Source organism: Erithacus rubecula (genome assembly GCF_903797595.1).
Source record: "Erithacus rubecula genome assembly, chromosome: Z".
Lineage (NCBI taxonomy): Eukaryota > Metazoa > Chordata > Aves > Passeriformes > Muscicapidae > Erithacus > Erithacus rubecula.
In genome coordinates this window covers 10,504,706-10,527,587 of record NC_136661.1, presented here as the reverse complement: position 1 = coordinate 10,527,587, position 22,882 = coordinate 10,504,706, and the positions used below count along the sequence as shown (strand labels likewise).

The 22,882-nt window shown below is 34.3% G+C and overlaps 1 protein-coding gene across 5 annotated transcripts in view; it reads left to right on the top strand.

The window, feature by feature from the left end:
- Positions 1 to 22,882, top strand: part of AP3B1 (adaptor related protein complex 3 subunit beta 1) — a 154,182-nt gene that overhangs the window by 84,785 nt on the left and 46,515 nt on the right. For 3 of the 5 annotated variants that reach the window (XM_079330184.1, XM_079330185.1, XM_079330187.1), the window contains 7 exons: positions 422 to 608; positions 1,544 to 1,674; positions 3,775 to 3,886; positions 5,245 to 5,401; positions 8,035 to 8,209; positions 15,646 to 15,718; positions 16,533 to 16,639. In XM_079330184.1, coding sequence (XP_079186310.1) covers positions 422 to 608; positions 1,544 to 1,674; positions 3,775 to 3,886; positions 5,245 to 5,401; positions 8,035 to 8,209; positions 15,646 to 15,718; positions 16,533 to 16,639 — 942 coding nt within the window. Of the gene's footprint in view, positions 1 to 421; positions 609 to 1,543; positions 1,675 to 3,774; positions 3,887 to 5,244; positions 5,402 to 8,034; positions 8,219 to 15,645; positions 15,719 to 16,532; positions 16,640 to 22,882 lie in introns of all 5 variants that reach the window. The other 2 variants (XM_079330183.1, XM_079330186.1) reach the window with 1 other exon arrangement.

Sequence of the window (22,882 nt, the reverse complement as noted above, 5' to 3'; positions counted from 1 at the left end):
AAGCAGTTTGCCAGCCCCCTAATACCCTCTGATGTTTTGATGTCCTGCATATTTTTCCGATTAAGTTTTGAGTGCCATGTTTTTAGTTGTATTTCCACATTCATTATCCTCACGTAGACCCTTCAGCGGGTTTGCCATATATGATTATTTTTTTAATGATGCCTTTCTTTCCACTTCAGCAGTTTAATAATCTAGCACATGGCTGCTTCTCAGTACTCAGCATTCACCTCCCCAATACAGAAGAGGACATGTGCTTTGGCTGCAGAATTCCATTTGCAGCTTTAGAAATGCATATTCCCTGTGGAGCAACATTTGTTTGACATAACCATTCATTTTTATTACCTCTTTAAATATGTTTATCCAGAGTTATCAATAATCATAAATAACTTGTATTCTGTTCTTGTCCTGTTTTTTTCCACAGACAAAATTGCTTACCCAGTATGTATTAAATCTCGGCAAGTATGATCAAAGCTACGACATCAGAGACCGTACAAGATTTATTAGGCAGCTTATTGTTCCGAATGAGAAGAGTGGAGCTTTAAGCAAATATGCCAAAAAAATATTTCTGGCACAGAAACCTGCCCCATTGCTTGAGTCTCCTTTTAAAGGTATAATTGCCAAAATCATTTGGTAAATATTCATTGTGTAAAGGAATGTGGCAGCTTATTCTATTTCAAATACTCTCACAAATTGTGTCACTTAGCAAATAGAAAAGATTAATATGCAAGGATGCTCAGTCTGCTTACTTGCTTTTCAGCAGGCAAGGTGCATGGTGCATTTCTCTAATGATAAACCCTGGGAAATGGATCTATTTTTGTTCATGTGAATTATAAATTTTATTTAAATAACAAAAGGTATGTCTTTCGAGGAAAACTATTCTTCAATTTAGGAAAGTAGCTCTAGGATTTTATTTGGACTTTATTAGAAGATTGTTAATGTGAGTATTGCAAATGCTATATCAATCTGAAATAAATTGGATCTCTGTAGATATTTTTTCTCCAAAGTAATAATTTTCCCTCTGCATTTTGCCTGTTGTTTTACAAGTAAGACCCATTGTCTGTCTTCTCAAATTAAAAGGTTATCAGGCTATCTAAATTAAAAATACTCTCTTACTGTGACAATTTGCATTTTAATTTTCATAGTTACTTAGGTCTAGTTTTGAAGCTTTAAAAGGAGCTCCATTTTGAAGAAAAACTATTAAAATTCTGGATGTGTTTGTGCCAAGACATGTATATGGATTGTTTAACTGTGCTGTCATTCTTAATATTCACAGTAAAGTAATTTTTAGAGAAGCTACATTTCAGAGCAACACCTCTAAACACACTGACTGATTAGCTTTTTTATTGACCATTATGGGGGAGATTATTGTAATCTATGGACTGAAATCAGTTTTTTGACCTATGAAGAGCTTCCTAGTTTATATTTATTCCATGACATTTGAGGTAATACAATGGCAATTACCTTTAGCCCTGATTAAGATTGCTCCTTGTGGCAGAGCTCACAGTGTTTGTGTATTTCTTCCCTCGCCCCACTTTTTTAATAGATCGGGATCATTTCCAGCTTGGCACCTTGTCTCACACACTCAACAGCCGAGCCACTGGGTACCTGGAGCTGTCAGACTGGCCAGAGGTGGCACCCGACCCCTCCGTCCGGAACGTCGACGTGGCTGAGTCGGTACGTCAGCATCACTGAAACTAACTCTGCTGAAGGCACTTGTCAATACAGCGTGTTAGCCCAACACCACAAGTGTTTAAATACCATCTGTGGGCTGTGTTGAAAGCCATTGGTGCATGGGAACGTCCCTGTTGCTTATTTTACCTTAGAAAGCAAGCATGTGGAAACTTGCTTAATGCTAGTTCTATTCAATGACAAAAGTGGATAAACTATAGGCCACTTCTGCTTCATTTGTGGAGTAAGTAGGTTTTCACCTCTGTCTCACTTCTGATTTTATATCTTTTATCTCCATTCTGCTACAGTATGTTAATTGAGTGTAGCTGGGCTACCAAAGTCAGAAATTAATAGGTTGGTTTGGGAAAAATCCAAGGCAATTTTTTTTTTATAAAAGGAAAAAGGTAATACAAACAACAAAAAGCAGCTGCAGGGGATTAGATTATGTAGATTGTGTATGTTTTGAAGTGTCAAATTTGGAAGATAAACTGGAGAGTATTAGGAAATTTTATGACAGGAAAATGTCCTCTATTAGTGCACTAGTCACGTGTTGACACATGGGGCTTGTCATCTACTAGAAATAGCTTATTGTAACTGTAGTGTAAACTCTGAGACAAAGTTTTGGTACCAGAGTTGTAATTTATGTGTTGGCCAGAGTGCCAGTGAAAGCTGTTGAGCAGTAGCTGAAATGTAAATGTGAGGGTATATAGTGTGCTGGTGGTGCTCCTTTAGGCTTAGCATTGTAACAGATATACACAGAAGAGCATGCAGTCCTGGTAATAAGCCAACTTCCTCAGTAAATCACACACAAATTAATTTGCTTATGAGATGTTACACAGAGAAAGAGCAAGAAAATTCAAGACATAGATCTTACAGAAGCTGGTGAACAGCAATCTGGCAGAACAAGCATTTCTCCTTAGCACTGTAATGTGTCTACCTTCTTATATACATTTCAGGAAAACTGATATTTCTGCACAAACTTCTGAAAGATTTTATGGGAAGAATTTTAGATAATCAGCTCAAACAGAGGATTATCAATGATAGGGTTGGCATAAAAGAACGTATGAAGGTGCTTTGACCCATATGACCAAAAAATATTGTAGGAAATGGATGAAATGGTATAACATGCATCACAACATAGTATAATAATCCAACTATTTAAACCTCAAGGCAAACAGAAAAATCCTTCAGCCATTTGGGGTTTTTTTTGCAGATATTGTCTCTGGAGAATATCTCATTTTCATTAATTTTGTGGTTTCCCTAATATTGCGTGTGTCTACATAGCATATGTGAGTAAAGTTGAGTTAAGCTGCAATCCATGTGCAAATTGTCATTTATATCCATAAGAATATTGCTTTTTAAGTCTTAGGAGCTTTTGATGTTTAAGAGGAAGCCAGTGTGTCTCTCAGGTTGTTTAGACTTAGGTCATTGTTAGAGCCTATTTCAAAACTTAAGTCTTGTTCCAGATCAGATCAGTCAATGAGGCAGACCTGTATGAAATTGTTGATAGATTGGTCTGCCAGTTTGTTTTTTTCTCCTGTCCTGAATTTTAACACTGCTTGTCTAGTAGCATAACAGTGTATGGAAAGAAAAAATTTGGGGAAAATACGGCTTCATTTTGTCATTCTCTTGGTGGTAAAAAATTACTTTTATTTGGAGAATTGCAATGGATGTGAAATATAATTTGTCTGTGGCTACCTAGAGTGTCCATATGTGTTTTCTGCTTGAAACTTGGGATGATAAAGGTGGTGACTAGCCCTATTTAACCTTCATACTAGTCATAATCTGCTGGATCTAGAGATAAAACTCTCAGACTTCAGGTTCTTTAGGCATAGAAATCTATTTATCATTACTGATGCTTTTAATCTACCTTCCTAAATCTTTTTCTGGATTACCTAATAGACATCTCTGACCTTTTATAGGTATGTACCAAACTTCTAGTTCTAATTGTATGAAGTAAGTTTAATGGCTTCTCTTGGCTTGCTTAGATGATTTATTTAGCAACAGCTTAATACTACTACTCTGAATGTTTTTATTTGATGTGTTGTGTGTATATTTTTGTACTGCTGGTTGCAAAAGTAAACTTAAATTGAAATTTATTTACAGGCAAAGGAATGGACTGGAATTCTAGGCAAGCCAAAGAAGGAGAAACTTACTGAAAAATTCTACTCTGAATCAGAAGAGGAGGAAGATGAGTCTGCCAGTACCAGTTCATCAGGTAAGTGTTTGGAAAGCAACTTGTATTTTCACTGCCTGAAGAACTGTCTGGTACATAAAAAGAAAAAAAAGTTGCAAACAAAGCCAGAGCTGTGTATGAACTCAGTAAACTGGGGGGAAGGGGTGTGTGTGTGTGTGTGTGTGTGTGTGTCAAATTTCGCATTCACTAGTTTAAGTATGAACCTTTAATTTATTTCCCAGGTGAAAAAGCTGCCATGGTATTTTTTTATCCTTCTTGGAGTCTAGTATGAGTAAGGAGAGCTTGTAACTCCAGTTAAAGCTGAAAGCATATAGCTGTTTGCAGGAGAAGTGCCCAGATGCTTTGTCGTCAGGAACCTTATGTCTTAATTGTTTTTCAGAATTTGGTGGTGGTGAAGAATTATTTTAATAGCATGTGCTGCTTGCTAATAAATGGCCAGATTTGCTTCATTGTGTAGTCTTCCATGAGATTTATTCAGGAAATTGTGTTACAGTATTTCTCAGAAGTTCTACATGATGTTTTCTGTTTATTATAATGGAGATATTGATGAAGGGGGTAACAGCTGCAAGTTCAATAAGCAGAGGTTCTTTTAACTGTTCTCCCATTTATTGTCAGATAGGCACTTCCCCAAGACAGCCATTTCAGAAGATATTAGTGTATTTCAGATGTAGTGAAGTTCATAATTCTCCCAGTTCCAGGCCTTAGACACAGAAAATGTTTAGCATTAGAGACTTGAAAGAATTATCATCATCCAGATGAATGGAAGAGGGACATCTTAACATACGAACATGGAGCTGATTCCTTCGAGTTCCTAAACTGAGGATATATTCAGAAATGTTTAGGAATTGTATCACTGAAATTAATGATTTCTGAAGTAATAGAAGCATACACTCACTTCAGGTATTTGAATATTTTGTAACTATATGATTAATTAGAGTATTAATAATTTGTTTAAATCAGTGATTCAATCATAGTCACTATGGGTATTTAAGAACAGATTATCTAATTAAGCAATTGTTTGAGAAGATAATTTTGCAGCTGAGCGAATGTAAAGACTAGAAAATTTGAGGTCATCTCCAGCTCCTAATAGGGTTATGTAACTTTGAAGAATCCACATGTGATTAATTTATTATTCAGATTTATAATTTGAAAAAGTGTAGTACTGTAGGCTGAACAGGACAGGTTTTTAACTAACAAAATTTTATAAATATAAGAAGAAAGTAATTCTCTTGCCTGCTTTTGGCACAGGGTAAATAATTCTAAAGCTTGCACCGGATCTTAAAGTACTAAACCATTGTTAATTTAAAATAAAACTGGATTTCTAAACTACTAATTATTTAAGATTTGGATCAAAATTGTAAGGGCTGTTTTCTTTTCAGGGAGTGGGTCTGACAGTGAAAGTGAGAAGGAAGATAAAGAGGAAGGCAGCACTGATGAGAGTAGTGGGAGTTCCTCTCCCAGTGAAGAATCAACTGACAGTGAATCAGACAGCAAAGAAAGTGCTGCTAAGAAAACATGTAGAGCTGTCAATGAAAGGTAGGTATATGTTTGTCTGGTTTTAATTTTTTGCAATACTAGTTTATAAAGCACTCTTCCTGTTATCAGTCTGCCAAGCCTTTATTTAGGCTATTTTGGGCATGTATTGGCCGTGTATGCTAGTAATAGTCATTGTATGAACCTAGTTCATATTTTCATTATTCAGACTACTCTTTTGTTTGGAATTAATTTCTGACTTCAGTAAAATCTTGGGTGGCTTGTTGAAAATTGATGTAACCTTGGGAGGCTGAATAAGTGATCAAATAGTTGTGTGAAACACTTAATTACCTTTTGCCGCAATTTTGCTGAGAGCTAAAATTAAGTCCTTCAACACTTTGCCATTATGTAACTAAGACAATTGATTTTTCTAAATAATGTTATATTAAAAAGATTATGATCCAAATATTAGAGGCAAGGGCTGTGAAGGGAAACGGTCATAAGATATTTAAGTGTTAGCGCTTTTAAGATTGCCTATTATCAACAGCATTATCATGTATTAAAGTATCATTAAAATTTTGAGTAATTGGGGCTAATACCTTGGATTGTATGAATCTGTTTCTTCCACTGCTGTCAGCAAGCGGCCCCTGCAGACACAATCGCCCTTTGCTTTGTAGTCTACTGCCAGCTCACTTGATGAGTCTGCAGCTCAGCTCAGTCGTGGCTGACAGCGCTGATTGGGGCGCAGTACACACTCTGCTCCTTTTATTACAGACAGTAATTAAAGCAGCTCGCCTTGCCACTTCCATAACAAACACAGCATAATGCCCTAATTATGACTTTATTAATTTAAGTCAGGATTTAATGATTTTAAAAGTGATTTATATTGTTTTTCCTGTTCAGAACAAATGAAATCTGTAGGTTAAATTAATACAGGCTTTTCATCATTGCAAAGTTAAAAAGCTAGTTACCAGTAAATTCTTTTCATTAGAATAACATCTGAAATTTTAAGCAGTAAGATAAACAATTATTGCCCATCAAAACTGGCTGATGTGCAGTAAAGTAACATTTTTAATCTTTAAATCTAGTTTTAAGGCCATGCTAAAGATAAATTACTGAAAACCAACTTCATTTATATAATGGGTTCACAATAACTTATTTGTTAATGCAACTACAGCTACTGTTGAATGACAGTGAATGAAATATAGATAATTCTGTTGTCATGAAGAAACTTTGAACAGTATATGGTAGTGAGTTTTAGTTTAAGTAATTGATTTCAAACAAGTGTTTGTTGTCATACTGAAACAATATTTTCAGTACCTATTTTTAACCATGATTTTAACAGTCAGATATGCTGTATTACACTGTTTTTATGAAGTGTACTACTGTTCTGTTTTTAGCTTTGCAAGCTTCAAATAACTGCTTTATGCTTTTGACTAAAATTTGGGGGAGGTAATTTTAGCTTCAGGTACATGGGTAGGCATGGACTAAATGTTATTTTAAATTTTAAATTATTTTGATTAAATTTTATTTAGTCATTCAGTCATAGGAAGTTCTTGAGAAGGGGAAGACTTTACTCATGTTTTGATCTCTGTCATATTGGATTTTCATTTCTCCTTCTCTGTATATTTTTCATGGAAAAGCATTGCAGTCTCAGTGATGCAGCATAGTGCGTTCTTTTGTACTGCTCCTAAAGCTAAGCAAAAATGTGTAACAATTTAATATGAGTCCAGAGGGACTCTTAATAGTTGAGTGGTCTAGATTTGTTTAATTATTGTTGACCTTGTTACCCTTCAAGCACTTCAATAACCAATTTATTGTCTTGGGAAGGAAGCTGAATCAGGTAGTGTATGAAACACCTGATTTGGAAGTATAAAATGGTTGTTTGCATATCCAAGAATGGGGGGGGGTTCTATATGCAATATTAATTTTTCTGCTCCATGATAACTATTAGAAAACAATTTTCATTTCCTGTGATAGTAACTACCCCTGAGACAAAAGGGTAATCTACTAATTGGTATTTAAAGTATTATTAGACATGAACAAGGCAGATAATATTCAGTAGCTGTTAACGCACACCTACATAATCCAGCATTGGTAGAATGAACAGAACTTCAGCGTGTGACGAACATTGTGTCTGAAGCTGTAAGGCATTCAGTGTGATCAAAGGCATAGGAATATAAGCTCTTGTGTATAAAATCTTTTAAGTGTTGTAGTGTTGTAGATGTTATAGGTCTTATTTCTAGGTGGTGTGGATTTATTTCAAAGAATTAACAAAGGAATAAACTCAATTCATTGATTTTTAAAATACAATATTACTGTACTAAAAGGTGATACACCAACATTCTATTCGTCATAGGTGGAATAGTATGAAAGCATTTTTATTTAAAAGATTGGCTGCACTTCCTTTTATAACTTGATGCATGCAAATAATAATTTTAATATCTCATATGTTTACATTTTGTTTGGCTGTTTCACTGTTTTGGACTACATGTGATGGTGTACTGTGTAGTGTGATAGAACAGTTTTGTTTAGCCTTAAATAAACTGCTTCATTCGTAGCTGAGTTTTTTATTGTGGAGAAATAATGACTTAACACTCATTTAATAAAACTTTGAAATGCTGATGTAGGACATTGCCTGAGCAGATTTGGTGATTTTACATGTCTCTTAATTTTTTTTTTTTTTAAATATGTAGTGATTCAGAGGATATTAAAAAGAAAGCTGAGGGCATTTCCAAAAAGAGAAGCACATCCAGTTCCTCTGACACAGAGTACACCTCATCAGATGAAAGCTCTACAGGCTCCAAATCAGAATCCGACTCTAAAAGTGACTCTGAATCTCGAAAATATAGAAATGCTACCTCTAATAAGGTTACTAAGGTAAAATACATTTTTTTAAAACCTCTATAAAATATGAGAATGTGCATCTAACCATCCATCCATGTTTCTGTCTGTCAGAATGGAGATGAGTAGTAGTTTTATATATAAGTAAAACAATCCAGAATTTATGATTTTTTTTTTTGCTTTTCGTAAAGAGACCTGTCCAAAAAGTAGTTTGATAGTTTAAGCAAGTAAGAATGCTTTTGTAACAAAAAACCCTATTTCAGTTTAGAATTTCCTATTTCATATGTAGTTGAAGAAGAATAATAGAATCTAATTATTTTTTATACACAGAATGTAATATTTTTTCTAATAGTATATTATTCTTTCATAATAAAATTAATTGGTTTTTAATTTAATTTATGGGTTACTGTTGAACTGGTGAGACTTAATACATGGATGTTGATGGTTTTTTTGTTAAAATGGAATCTTGAAGTATAGCTATGGTACCTGGGTCTGAGAGGAAAGAAAACAAAGAACTAAATCTTAGTACATTGCTTCTAAGTGTTTGAATATGTTCTAATGGATGTTCTAGTGGAACTCTTAGCTTAGTTTTAGAATTTTCTGTTAAAATCAAGAACAGTGCAGTTAATGAATCTATAACTGAGATGTATACATAAATTAGTAGCATTAATATTCTTAATGAACAATCAAATTTTACTTGTCTGTTTGATAGGAATAAAGAATTCTGTTACTTAAAAATTCTGTTAGCTTTCTTAAAACAGGTATGAAATAGCAAGCTTTAAAGTACATATTTTTAAATTGTTTTCAAAATATGTGAAGATGCAAAAATGTGCAACAGAGCCATACATGTATCAGTAAAGATTTAAAACTTACCTTAGTGAAGAAAAAGAGATTAAAAGTTCATTATACTAAAACTAGCATAATAGAACTAACCCTTCATGCTATTAGCATGAATTGATTACTGTTTACCCACATACCTTGCATTTAAAAATAAATAAATGAGGAACTTTTTGATAAATCTATTCATGAAGAAGAGTAAAAGAATTTCTGACACTTATTTTTCTATTATCAAGTACTTCCTATGCATTTCTTTCTATATATTTACAAAAAATACTGAAGGGTAGAATTGTAGCTCAAAAGTTTCTGTTCTGATACTGATATGTAGTATTGAAAAATTAAGTGGAACTCTAATGTGTTTTAAATTAAACTAAGCCATTTCAGTCAGGGATCCTATGTAGATGACAGAATAGTCAAAACAGATATCCTTTGTTACATTTATGGCAATTTTTTAAGCTGGTGACTAGATGTGTTTTGGTCAGTTAAGAGAGAAGGCCATTAATTGATTAAGCTGTTGAGATGTGTATTTCCTTTAATTAAGGTGGTACAGCTCTCTATTTCTTAAACTCTTGAATTTATATTGTACATGATCTTTGTTTTGTAACTTTATAGGTCTGCCTAAGAATTCTTGAGTTGTGACCCTAACTTTTAATCTCTTCCCTTCTTCAGCCAAGTAGAATAAAAGATGAAGTGAGGCTGTTTTACTTGAGAAATGGAGATGTGTTTCCATGGTTTAGTCGTTGTTTCCTGCCTTAATAATACATTGGGTAACACAACTGTGTCAAAGGTTTTTCTTCTGGAGCAGCCAGACTGGATCTTGCCAAAAAATGGTAGCACAAAAAATACAATTTATATCCTCTCAAAATAAACTGCTTTGATACTAGATGGGACATGAATTAATTGTAATAGTTTGCAGCTTGTCCAATCAGCACAGTATTTTTTTTCACCAAAAAGTAGTAATATGTACACTGGTGTGCTTAGTACTGAGCAAGCCACTGCAAAACCATGTTCAAAATATACTGTCTTCTCTCTGCTGCATTTTTCCATTTTTCTCAGGATATTGACACCATGTTGGTAATTTCTTTCACTACAGTTCTCTGAACTGTTTGGTTCTTTCACAGGATGTGTGAGGACTACTAGCATAAAGAAGCTTTTTATATTTTAAAACAGCAGATTGTGTGAAGTCAAATACACTGAATATGAGAAACTGGAATGTCCAAGAAGCTTGGGATTAAATTGTTGAAATCAATGGAAAGTTGTCAAGGCATTGGATTTTAAGAGAAGAGAAAGAACATTGCAGTAGTTCTGAAGTCTTACTTGATTAAGAAGCACCTAAAAGGAGATGTGTTAGGAACAAGAAGTATTTTTAAGCAGTTGACAGAAGAGTTGATAAGAGTAGAGTCAAAGGATAAAGGGGGAAATTGCAAAGCTTTTAAATATCATAAGAGACATTAAAATAAATAGCAATAGGTACGTATGCATGGCAGTAAGAAAAGTAGCAAGGAGATTACTGAGAACAAAGACAGGATAGACCTCACTGTGCAGAAGCTCAATGTTCCTTAATTCTTTTTCATTTAGAAATCAGGACATTTAATATAAGGGCAGCAAAGTATGGCTGATGAACTGTAAACAGCAATGCTCATATGAAAAGGGACAGGGGGTAGTTAATTTAATCTTCTTGTACAGGGAGGACTGTTTCAGTATATGATATTAATCCCTGGAACCCTGAAGTTACTTTCCACTTAAACCATGTTCAATGCCTGCATTTAGGTGTTTCTAGTACTTGTTTATTTTTAGATATTTAGACAAGGGGGTGGGGGAAGAGAATCAGGTATTTTTTATTAAATGTGATTGCTATACTAACTAGTGTAATAGTTTTTTTTGACAGAAACCTGTTTTGAGCCCTGTAATGATAGATGAAGGTAACTGATAGTAGCCTAGATAACACCTTTCAACAGTAACACCTTTCAATAGTAACCTAGATAACACCTTTCAAACACCTTTTTCTTTACTTTCTGGAAAGAAAAAAAACATTTTTAACAAACTTTAAAGAAGGTTATAGTTGAAGTCTTATATATAGACAGCTTATGTGTCAAGGTACATTTTAAAAGAAGTGCACATATTTGTTTTTCTGCTTCCTTCATGACTTATTTTCAGACCACCTAGGACACAGATGATTTCTGCCAGGCTCTCAGAAATGCATGTTTTATTCTGATACTTTGTAATTAGAAAGGACATAACATATGTTGTTATGCTGTAGTGTGTTCATAGTCTGGGGACTGTATGGGGAGATTATTCATTAGGATTTCCTTTACAGTAAAACTGAAAAAGATTTTCTGAAATATATGTTAATAAAAGAAGTTGTGCTAGTGAAGTCTATTTTTGTGATTTCTCAGTTTGCAACAAGTTATGAATTATCTTATCGTAGGTGTTTTGGGTGATATTTACCATTCTATATATATTTGGTTGGGTGCCATTGCTATGTTCTGCAAAATTTTCTTAATAAAAAAGGTTTTATTACATTCACACTGGAGCTTAATTTCTACATACATCCAGGAACTTACTGACATTAAAATACACTGCAAAAAAATCAGGTAATTTGCCTAAATATATTATTAATGATTTAGTATTTTTTCTCCTGACAAATTGTTTTGAAAAAGCTGTTGTGTTCACTGTAATTGAGCTGCAGTGAACAGAAAAGTCAGTCTCTTGTACTGCAGTCTTTTATATCATTTTGAAATATGGATAATTTGAGATGTTCAGATACATATTATACTGGAAGCATAAATACTGTAGAGCTGAAATGCAGATTTGAGGATGCTGCATGTATAAGTAGATGTCTCTACAGTGGGATTTAAAATCAGCTACTGCTGACCTCTTTCTACAAGTATAATACAGTCACTCAGCTGTTAAAAACCTGATCCACTATTTAAAAAATATACAAAAACAAATTGTCTATCTTTCTGCCTGATCTCCTTTCAAGTGCTAACACAATGGAAACAGTGGGTGATCTGTCAATGCATTTGGATTGTCAGTGATGGTTTTGTATAAATATTGGGAGGATAAGAAATAAAATTCGCACAGCAGAATATGATTTCATCTGCCTTTTCTCTGCAGCTCCATGGCTCATGCTGCGGTGTGAAATTCTCATTTTACACACTTTGCAGGCGGAGCACATGAATTATGCATTGAGCAAGAGAAATCTCCTGCTTCAAGTCCTATATGCATTTACCAGGTTCTATCTCTATTATCAAGATGAATTGCAAATGGAGAAATGTTTGATGGAATATACCTTAACTTCTTTGTTTAGTATTCTGCTTTTCCCATAGTGGGTTTTCTTGGTAGAAAACTGTTTGGGTTACATTGTAGGCTTAGTTTTAAGAAAAAAAAGGATGAAAAATTGTGTTACAGAGGAATGTCAGACACGTCAGAACCTTTTTATTGTCTTGACTTCAAATGCAAAGCTTTTTTTTCAGTTGAAATATCTGCAGTCATTGGCTGTTTATTGGTCATAGATAGCCAATCAATTTTCATTTCTTGGAAAAAAACAAATTAAAAATAATTATGTTTGTAATAGGCAGGACCCACATAAATAGATTTTGTTGGTGTTTTATACAGAATTGCACACAATTAATGTTCATATCCATATGTAGAAATACATATAAGTGTGAAAATGTTTGTGGTTTTGTGTTATATATAGCACCCAAACATGTATGTGAGTAGCCCAGTATTCTCTTAAACTTGAACACTCAAGTTGGAAATAAGACATGATCAGTTAAACATTAGCTTTATGTTGATTTCATTAGCTCTTCATTTTACATTTCCCAAATTATAGGGTCAGGTTTCTGTGTTTTTTGCTTTCTGTTTGGTGGAATTATTTGCTTGTTTGTTCTTCATAGTCAACTGATATGCTTAAATGCAGTTTTCTGATAAAGTGTGCAGTAGAAGTTTTCCTTGCCATACATTGGTTCAATTTTTTTTTATTTGTGCCTTATTTTAGGACTATTTTATTTTGTCTTGAAGGATTTTTTCCCATTTTTAAATATTTTTTAAGTAGTAGATTCAAAGTAATATCAGTGCAGGGATGCATTTTACCTTATAAAAGAACTCATCAAGCTTTGTGTACTTTTCGTACTTTTGACAAAAAAAGCAAACTGAAGCATACTATTGGTATTATTTGTGACTTAGAATGCCCATCTTAGTTGTCTTCACTAAACAGATTCAGTAAACAATAAGAGGATTCTTTGCCAGTGACTCCTATTTTTTTAGAAATTTGTACTGAAGCATCTAGAATTCTTATCCTTGTGTGGATTTTGCAATTGGGTTGAGCCACTTTTAAAAGACTTTTAATTGGCTGCATAATAAAAAGAGATGGATACATCCCATCTCTATGGTAATATTTAGCAAATACAAAGCTGTAGCTTTGAACTTTAATTGTAGTTGGAGGTGGAACTGTATCTTACAGATAAGTGGGGACAGAGGGTGAAACTTCAGAAGTTGAAGATATTTTTAATATATTTGGCATTTGTTTAACTGAGTTCTCCTTTAGTCTGTTTTGGTTTCTGAAAAGTTTCTAGTTTAGGAAAAAGTTTTGATACATAATTTATAGTAAAAGTACTGAAATAGCAGCTAAACGTTCACCAAATGATGAAATAAAGTGACTTGGAATTAATGAGAAGAATTGTCACAAAATTTTGTCTCAGACATGAGTAATTCAAGTAGAATCTGTAGCTTATGAAGTACACTATTTTTTCCTTATTTCACAGATTTAAAACCAAAGTAGCCAAAACAAGCTTAGTGGCTTGTTAATAAATACATCCCAAGAGAAAAGTCTGGTAGTTGTGAGGAGAATGGAGTTCAAGAAAGTTGGTTCTGCAAGAGTCCCTCACTAATTCTGAACAAAACATAAGAAATAGTGTAACTTCAGTGCCATTTTAAAGCTGTTTTGTAGTGTTTTCTTTGTGCAAAGAAGTTTTAGGTTTCAGATAAATTGGCACTAGTAGAACACTCAAATACGATAGAGGTAAGGACCATCGAAGTATGATGATGTTAAAATAACTTTTAAAATAGTAGTTCCTGCTCTTTTCAGTCCACAAGATGATTCTTCTCCCAGAATACCTGAAGCATATCTGTAGGGATCATATAAGTGATTACTGTCTCTTTGAACCATGGTGTTTGTAGGAAGAACATGTTAAGCAATGTCATCATGGCTGAGGTCAAACCTGATAGTCACTAACATCAATGGCTTCAATTAGTGAAAACACTGGCTAGTTTCTTTCACGTTCTTTGAAGGGAACCAAAGAATTTCTTGCAAAATTGAAAATAATAAATTCATTATTATAATTTGTTTGTAGCCGACTGTGAAGCTGGGAGACAAAGAAAGGGAATGCACCTTGAGAAAAGAGGTGTCATTTTTTCCTGTGGTACTAGTTAAAGGAAGTAGTTCTAGCTGCTGAGTTGACTCCATGCTTTGCATCCAGAGTGTCTGAAATGCTGAAGAAATTATGGCCTAGATGGGCATAAAGAGATTTACTGATTTGTTTAGACCTGTTGATTTATTAGAAGTGGGAAAATAATTATATTTGTGTATATATTTGGCGGTTGTATATTGTTTAAGAAGAAACAGGTAAATTAGAAAGTGTGACTCCTGGAAAGACTACTTTTAAATTACTTGCAATAATTTGGGTAGCAAGCAATGTCTTTAAGGCAGTGAACATATTTTCTAAAAAAATGGCAAAGCCTTCTGCTTGGTATGTGAGCCAGAGAGGATGAAGATAGAAGAAATTCTTCTGAAAATTGAAAGATGTCCTAGAGTGGGTAGGAACCACATGATGACAAAACTCTTTGATACAGAAGATTCTGGCTCCATGCAAAAATGAATGCTTTTTACTAAACCACCCTCTTGGCACTCTATACTGAGCTGTAACACACTGAATTCTTTCCTGAATCACCACTGTCTAGACATGCTCTGTAGGTAAGGCAGACATTTACTCTTAGGAGATTTGTTTAGAACTTTTTATTTATGTATTGAAACAAATTGTGTTGAAATACTCTGCAAGGGCACTGGGATTATTACTTCTTAAGTCTTTACTTAAGGTACAGCCAATTCTTATTGGAACTCATCTCAAGGCTTAAAACTGAAATATTTTTGGTCTCAAAAATCAACTTTCTGTTAAGCAAATCACAGTAGATAATTGGACAGAATTCCATGCTCCTAGATAAGTGCAAATAACACTGTATTTCCTACTGAATAGATTTTTACCTGTTTTTCCTGTGGAAGCAGAAATGTTAGTACTGAAATCTTTTGTCTTAAAGGGAGAGTAGCTTTTCTTTTTAATGGTCTCAACAGAAGTGTCTGATCTGTCACCAAATGTTTTCTGTGTAGCAACAATGATTAATATTAAATGAATACAGGGGCTGCAGAAATTCATTTGTGGAATTTAGGTTCAGTTTAACTATGTAAACAAATCTTTCTCAGTAGGTGAATTCTCTGGATGGCAAGCCCTGAAAATGGATACATTTTGCTTTATGACACTAGTAAAATATATGCACTTGCTTTATAAAAATACTAAATGCTTTTCTTTTTCTGATATGGTGACAGATGAAATATTCATCTATTTTGACAGAAAGAAGAAAAACCAGTACAAGACAGAAAGACTCCAAAAAACCAAGACGTGTTTCTCTTAGATTTGGATGATTGTAAGTATCTTGATTGAAGCCTCATTTTTCTCAAGGTGTAAATTTGGTTCAGTTAATTCAATGAATTTAAATGTTTGAAATCAGTTTTCTGACAAAATAAATGCTTAGACTATCAAGTAATTTTTAAGCGCAGTTATTACAATATTTTGTTTCATAATTGAGAAATTGTTTCAAAATTTAGAATGTACCACCATATAAAACATTTGCTTTCAGAATTTGTGTGTGTCTGGACTTGTTTTCCATAAAGTGAACTTATTTTCTCAGATAATAAAGGATGTTACTTGTACAACACCTGTGCAATCTATGGGCCAATTATGGTATTATATTGAGATGCTAAAAGTCATTAGCATTCAATTTCTGAAGAACAGTGTGAAATGGTACTCTTGGAAGGGTAAGATAAAGATGGCACTGGTTTTTGGCTATGCTTGCAGTAGCCTTTTTAAAGTTTACTTCTGTAGGTGCTGCAGGTCAGAACTGCATTAACATGTGCTTTGTATGTAGCCTGTAAATGAAAAAGTGCTACATAGTATGTATCAAGCTGCAGGATAAAATAGAGAAAAAATGAGAAAGGAGGAGAAACAATTTTGAAGTAAATCACATGGTCTGTACATGTATGAGTTGCATTTTCATTGCTTATTCTGAATATTGGGACTATATGTCTGGAAAAATAATCTAATATGTAGAAGCTTTTACACAAGAATATAACATTTAGATGAGGATGTAAAACTTTCTATGCAATGAAAAAAATCGTTGTCTTTCCCAGTATCTTAAATTGTTTTTCAAGTTTAAGCATCTCTTGCCCTTTTGCTTCTAGTTTGCCCTGTGACAACTCCTGTGGCAGTTCCTAGAGCAGCTGTTTTGTCCCCGAGTTTAGCAGCAGATCTAGAGGGATTAAGTCTGTCGAGTTCATCTGTCATTGATGTAAGTATCCTCTAAAAAGTGGGAGGGTGCATGTTAGTTTAATCATTTCACATCTTTTGAGACCATCATTAAGGGTTTTTTTAAAAGTTCTTTCTAAGTCTTATATAAAATTACATTTTACATGCAAGTCTGGCAGCATTTTTTGATTGGTAATTGCATCCTGAAATGTGGAGAAGAGTATGAATATTGCATGTCTGAGAAGAATTCCTTCAAGGATTTTTAACCTTCTCTTTCCAATTGTCTTTTTCTTTGCCTCAGGAAAACTTTAATTCAGAAATTAAGTATCCAAACTACAGAGATCTGTCAAATAATTGATTTGCTACACTATCCAAAATAAGCTACAAGAACATCACATACTTGCTAATACTCAGTCTGTTTGTTTACCATACATGCTTCCAATCCTGATGTTTTGCTACTTGGAAGTAATTTTTCATAAATATATGAAACATAGCCCCTGGGTGCAAGTAAAAAGGGTATGGATTTACAATCAGTGGTGTATCAGTATGTGTCATGATTCATTCTGTTAGTGCTTTGTAGCACTTTCCATTAGGGAATCTCAAAACTATAGGTGTAATTAAGGTTATCAAACTCATGCAGGTAGAGGGTGTTCTTTATTGTGGAAAAGGACAGTAGTTTATTCTCTTTCACTTGGGTTTTTTTTTTTTTAGTATTCTGTGTGTATCCAATTTATATTTGCAATTTAAATAGAAATTGCAGTGGCATTACATAGGGTGCATATCCTTGCAAAAATGGATGGAAGTGACCAGACAAAATACCAGAGAAACAGGCATTTTTTAGACTAGCCTTGTTTCTAATGAGGTTGGTATCTAGAAACTATACTGCAGCTGTAATGGTTGCTGGTAACCTACTCTGGGCTCCCATAGGAAACAGAACTGTGCAACATCAAATATTTGTTAAGTAAAGGAGCTACATGAGTGATTTGACTCAAGAGATAGAAGACGTTTGCTTATGATTATGTGTCATGTTTACAGGCTTCAAGATTTGGTGTTGAAATGGCCAAATTTCATTAGCCTTATCTAAGAAAATTGGCATGCGATGTGAATTTCAAGTGGGCCAGTAACAATGCATGGACATGCAGTCACTACAACTGATGTGTAGTCACTGACAGGTCACACAGTCTGAAGATTCAAGAAATTCTCTTCCATGTTATTTTGTGGAACAGTATACAGGTTTTGGTGGCAAGTCTGTGCTTAACAGCAGCTGCAGTGTTACTCTTTGATTGCATGCCACGGTTACCTCTTTGCCATTAATTTATGTCTTTGACAGCTCAAGACACAAGCTGTCAGATATTTCCCTCGCTCCTGGTTATCTTAAGAATGACTCTGGTGTCTTTACTTTACTTCAAAATTATCACCTTTGAGGATAAATTTGAGATAGCTATCTGTAATGCCAGGGCCTAAGGGCCCCTGCTTGCCAATGTCTTTATTCCTTTCATTGTCTACAGTACATGAACCTATATTCCACCCCCATATTCATACTTGCTTTCTTCATGATTGCCATTGTTCATTTGCTAAACTGCTTCTCCCCATTCTTCTGAAGACAACTACAAAGGTTTAGAGCTATTAGATAAACAGAGCTGGAAGGTCTAGGCTGAAGAGTCAAAGTTGTTCCATGTGATGACTGTGCAAAATGCCTCCTTAGTATTACTGACGTCTGGTATCCAGCAAAGAAACTGGGACATTTCCTCATTCTCTCTGCTCTGGAAAGAACTCAGATCATGTAAGAACTAATTGTTTCTGCCTGGATGGTGATAACATGTTTTGGTCTGCATTCAGTCTTCTTATCTAAGCTCAGTTCTCATTGCTATTGATAGTTGCAGGTGTACATGAGGTCCTTTGCTGTTTTCTGCACCAGGGAACAACTAACTAAATACTAAGGTTAAAACTCATTCCTTCGAATTATGTCCATATGGTTCATGAAGTCCTATGTGCGTGCAAGTAGTTAGATAACTATAATTCCATGTTGTTCAGCAGCACCAGGTAATTTTCTAAAAATAAAAATATAAAGCTGGCTTTTAAGACTATGTGGGAATGCCTCTTCAAATAGTATTTTGAATTCAACCTGTGATGGCTAATTCTAAAAATAGTTCTGAAAACTTCTTCCTTCAGTCGGGAGAGAAAGTGAACATAACTGTAGGGCACATGCCAGACTAACAGTGAGAAATTAATTTATTACTAGGCAATGGAAAGCATGGGGTAAAAATAGATAACTACAGTATATGACCCTAATATCAAAGAAATGTAGCAGCCACTTATCTTGGAATATGTCAAGCAGTCTATTATTCAAATCATTCAGCACTGTAATTGGATAAAGCTCTTAGAAAACTTCTAACTTCCAAATTGATAGCTGCTGAATGTTATAGATAGCATAAATACAAGAATGGTTTTACAGTTATGGAAAAACCTACAAAAGCAAAATATTCTTGAATAGGAACTGCACAATCTAATGCTTTGACTGGTGGCTCATTTGTTTTTATCATCATGTTTACATACAGTACATTTCCCCTTCACATAAATGCATGCATGCATATTACAGTTTGTTCCAGGAAAAACAAAATTCTCTTGTAATCCATGGATAACTTCTTCCAACTGAATGCAAAATGTAGTAAATCTGTGTGCCTGCTTCTGCCTTGGTACATGTGGTTCATCTTCAGGTTTAAGTGAACCGGGTAGCTGAGGTCACTGGAGGCTTCTGTGGGGATTCTTATAGTGCACAGGCAAGTGATGGCAAAACTAAGTGCTAGAGGAAACTGAGTTGGTGTTGATTGAGTTTCAGATGGATAATTTGCAGTTTTGACAAATATGTGAAGATGCAGTGCAAATCAAAAGGAGGAGACAAGAGAAAACTGCAAGCTGTCAGTGTGAAAATGGGTGTTGTCCCAAAAACGGAGTTGGGGGGGAGGTTATAAAGTGAAAAAGGAGGAGTTGAAAGCAAAACTCATGACTGAACTAAGGACAGGGAGGATTATAATCTGCTACAATAATTAATATTTTGAGCAGAAATGGTGAGAGGAGAGAGAGGAGAGCTACAATCAGAGAGAGAAGCTGAAGAGGAGAGTGATCTCTTCCACAGCTGATGAGGAAAAAAAAAACCAACCTGAACCAGCTGTTCTTTCCTCATTAGGATTTTAGGTAAAAATGTACAAGAAACTACTCTCGTAATGTGGAGACCCCTGAATATGCTGCATAGGATAATTAATTGGTAAAAATGGCACATTCTTTTATGAATAAATTTAGTGAGAAGGAAATCTTTCTTTGATAGCAAGAAACCTGTTATGGTTCAGAACAGTGTTAGTGCAAGGGAGAGCTGGCAGCTCTATAGGAGCTCTAGTGAGAGATGAGTAAAAAAGGTGTGGGGGTATATGGTCTGAGTAGTATTTGAGGGGAGAAGATTGTTTCCCTGCCCCAAAGAGGATTGCTTGGGGAAAAGGTCAGGAGTGACTAGGAAAATCTCAGAAAAAATGCATGTACCACATGGGGCAGAAAACTCCTGTTGTAGTGAAGTGCTTATAAAAATATTTGTTGCAGCAATTCAGACTTGCTGTCAATTATTGTGCATATAGAATCAAGGTGTAATTGTAAAAGTGGTACATCTTTACTTACTAAGTTTTTATTCAATATGTTGCTTTTTCATGATAGTTGTTGCCACAATAGTATGTTTTATTGTTTCCTGCTACTTTGCCTTCCAGAGAAACTGTTTAGGAAGGGAGTAGTAAATAATCTTGTTTTCTGTTTCATATCTTCTAAAGAACTTCTGACCAATCTACACTTTGAGAGCTTCTTTGGAGTGGTGATGCATGAAGAAGAAATAATAGCTTTTGTCAAAAGTCAAGGTCAAGCTCCAGACCTGTCAAATCAGGTGATAAATACATTTAATTTTAAATTGAGTAGAGACTTCGAGAATTCCTTGAGAAACAGCAAACATGAACTCCCTCAATATTTAACTAAAGATATTTTCATACTAGGAGAACACCTTAAATAGTATTTTATTTTTACATTGTTGACATAGTCTTTAGAGGGGAATAGTTTCTTATAATTGAGGTGGTTTTGTCCATTTAGGCTGTTTGTAATTGCACTATAACAAGTCTTAAGACTGACTCTGAAATATATTCTTTTCCTGTTTGAAGCATCTCTGCTTAGAAATACTGGGAACACAAAGGCTGCAGTAATGGGTTATGTAACAGCTCTAGTCTGGTATGCAGTTTGCAAGAAATGTTAGCATGAGATTTTTGAAGAATTTTCAAGTCCTACAGGAGAGAAATAAATAGTAGTTCTTCCAAACAGTTATTGTCATGCATGTCATGATTTTTTGTTCTAGAGCTTTACTAGCAGCAATTACTCTTTAACTATTATACATTTGTCATTCACATAAGCTCTGGTCTGAATGCTTACCTTGGGAATGGCTACATCACAAGAAACATTTACTTGTTATTGTCATGAAATAGACATAGTGCAACCACTTATGATAACAGCAGATTGTGGGCAGCAGTGGTCTTCTGCTGATTGTTCTCAGGCAAGTTCTGATCAACTACCATTGTTTTTCAAATTAGTTTCACATTTCTGTAAGTACATCCGTATCCTCTTAAAGATGCTTGTAAAATTTTTTTTACTCAGGCAAAAGAGGATGCTTTTAAATATACTTTCAGTATTAGCCACATCTTCTCTTCTATAATAAGTTTTTGTAGTTTGGAGTTAAGATGACCACAAGCATATGATAGCATTTTATTATTTTTATAACTTATCATTTGCCCTCTTCTTTTTGGCTTCCTATAAGGAGTCTTATCCCTTTGCTGTTTCATCACAACTTACTTTTTTCCTATGTATTAATTGTTTTCATCGTAATTCTAAAGCCCATGTTTTTTATATGCAGATTGAAACTGGGAAGGTTTGTTGTGAGGAGGTGAAAGGAGAAAGTGTGCCACAGGACAGTATACATATATCCTATTCCTGTGAATGCTTATACCTTTGCTTGTATTGTTGACTGTAATTGCACATTAGGCAGAGATATTTTTTGCAGTTCTGCAGTTTTCAGCTTAATTTGTGAAGGTAGGGGTTTTTCCATATGGAACAGTCTCTGTTGTGCCCTACAAGATTTGTAACTGGCATAAAGCATAATTGAAACAATGTTCTACAATGTATGTTAGTAGGGTGCCTGGGAAAGTTTGTACATGTGAAGCAAGTGAAAAGACTTAGTTTTAAATTTTGGAGTTAAAAAATAACTTCGTCTTAGTGCTGCTCAAAATTCAGCTATGTGGCTGATTAGGTGTGACTGATGCTTGTGGGAAGGCAGTGTGGTCCAGTGGATACAGAACTGGGTGTTACATATGGAAAATGAGTTCTAATTTTGGCTTACTACTTGCTGTGTGATCTGGAGGGAGTATCTTAATCTTTTAGTTTTCCATTTGAAAAATGAGGATAATGATGCTTACTCACCTTGGGAAAGCACTTGGAAATCTACAAATGAATGTAGCTGCTCATCAGCAGATATTAACTATTGCCAAGCTAGAAGAAGAAGTGAAATAAAGACTCATACATACTTACTTCTGGGGTTTTTTTTTGTTCATGTAAAATTTATGTAAAGGTGGATGTTCTTAAATTGGTTACAGAGAATGCATGTAGCATCAGATGTGAGAGCTATAATGTCCTTTCAGAAATTCCTTCTATATACTTCTAAAAGTGTTAGCTTGAAAGAAAAAAAATACCTGCCTTGACACTACTGTTTAATAATTTTGCCTCTATTCTTATTATAAATTTACAAGTATTTGTGATATTTAATAATGTTTAAGCCTGAAAAATACACCTCGTGCTTATTAAATGCATTCATTCTTAACAAAGTCTGCACTTCAAAATATCCAGCTTATTTTCTTCAAATATGTATACATTATAAATGATATAGTATTTATAAGTATATTAATATAATTATATAAATATAATGTGTAAGTAGTTAGCAACTTAGTATATTAATGTAATTGTATTCTGAATAACCAGGTTGCTGGTTAACTTGATTCAGTGCTATATTGCTATTTTGGTCTTCTGCTATCTTGGAGTTATAAAGAGTAACCCAGCATTTAAATGTATTTAAAAATTAAAGTGCCCAAATAGCAAAGTAAAGTGCAATTGCAATATTAATGTCTTATTTATAAAATAGGAAATAAAGGGTGGGGATACTGCAAAACAGAAGTTCAATTAAATAAGTTGCTGTGAGGAGACCTTTGATCATTTT